The sequence below is a fragment of the Sardina pilchardus genome, chromosome 17 (assembly GCF_963854185.1).
Source record: "Sardina pilchardus chromosome 17, fSarPil1.1, whole genome shotgun sequence".
Classification (NCBI taxonomy): Eukaryota; Metazoa; Chordata; class Actinopteri; order Clupeiformes; family Clupeidae; genus Sardina; species Sardina pilchardus.
In genome coordinates this window covers 4,280,083-4,281,592 of record NC_085010.1, presented here as the reverse complement: position 1 = coordinate 4,281,592, position 1,510 = coordinate 4,280,083, and the positions used below count along the sequence as shown (strand labels likewise).

Below are 1,510 nucleotides of genomic sequence, written 5' to 3'. Positions count from 1 at the left end.
CACAAATCTGCTTAGTAACAATGGTTATTTGCTGCAAATAAAATTGCTGTCTGATTGTTAAAACGTGTGAGGTAAACTATATTGCTCTTCAGTCTGCTCCACTGCAGTAGAGGGGGATTCCCTGTGAAACAGGTTTATGAAACTTTTGACGTTCTCCCTTGTTCAGAACGCCTACCCCGCCTCTGTTGCAAGTCAGCTCGTGCAGGCTCCGGAGACAGGGGACTAAGGGGAGGTGAGGCTGGGTGCGCGAGGGAGAGCGCCGAATGTGGGTCGCCAGAAAGTGCCGCTGGGCTGCAGACACGCCGAGTCGCGCGGGGTGGCGGAGGGAATGACTTGAGCTTCGGAGTTTCAGTGCGGCCGCTCATCACCTGTAATATTGGACGTCTGGACTGCATCCCTGACTTCACACGGTCAAAGAGAAGCCACTCTGAGTTTGAGAGTAGAGGAGTACAGAGGAGATGGCATTTGAACGCACATCATCCCCGCGGTGTGCACAGCAAGCGGGACGCTGGTGACAGTTCAAAGGCAGAGGTTTCACCTCACATCAGCATGAGGCATTGAGCCACTGAAGATGGTGATTCTGCGTGTGTCATGGCAAACGGGACTGGCACGATCATGTTGAAATGCGTGGTTGTCGGTGACGGCGCCGTTGGGAAAACTTGTCTGTTGATGAGCTATGCAAACGACGCTTTTCCCGAAGAGTATGTGCCCACTGTTTTTGATCATTACGCAGGTAAGTCATGAAAGACAAATTGTTGCAAAATTGGTGGTAATACATTAACTTGAATGTATTTTAACTAGATGTTTTGCACCTTATAAAACAATTACCATTCATATTTTACTCAATACTAGCTTTGGGGATATTGATTATCATAATATCACATCGTATTGGTTATTAGAGCTGTACATGTCCGATTAGATTAACTGTTCTTATGCATGTTCTTATTAAAACCACCTGTGAGCTTCAGTAACAGCGACCCCCTCCTCCCCTGAAAAACGGTTTACAGGCAGGGGATGTTAACACTAATCAGTGTGCAAGTAGTTCAGCGTAATAAATGTATGTTTACAATAATGAGGTAATGCATTTGCCTATGTGTAACAACAACACGACTGTATGTGATGTTGAGAGAAATGTGTATGTGTGATATAAGAAAGTATGAACGGGGTGTGTGTGAGAGAGATGACCCTCAATTATATTATGCATTGCATGTTGATGTTATGATTCTGAATCTGTTGACAACTAGGGGAATGTGTAGTGTGGGCATGCAGACAGGAATAAGCTGTTGAGAGCTGTGTGTATGATCTTTCCAGTCAGTGTAAATGTTGGAGGAAAGCAGTACCTGCTCGGATTGTATGATACAGCTGGTCAGGTGAGTGAAGGCTATAAAAATGTTTCTGATTGTTTATCCTACTGACATCATGTAATGATAGTACTATCATAGTGTCACAACTTATCACAACCATTAATATTGCATAGTCTATATTCTGTACACACACGCACGCACACGCA

The 1,510-nt window shown here is 44.7% G+C and overlaps 1 protein-coding gene across 1 annotated transcript in view; it reads left to right on the top strand.

The window, feature by feature from the left end:
- Nucleotides 1-208: 208 nt before the first annotated feature.
- The window catches only part of rhoq (ras homolog family member Q), a 10,330-nt gene continuing 9,028 nt past the window's right edge, over nt 209-1,510 (top strand). Inside the window, exons 1-2 of the mRNA XM_062517815.1 lie at nt 209-733; nt 1,312-1,370. Coding sequence (XP_062373799.1) covers nt 592-733; nt 1,312-1,370 — 201 coding nt within the window. The 5' untranslated portion in view covers nt 209-591. The remainder of the gene's footprint in view (nt 734-1,311; nt 1,371-1,510) is intronic.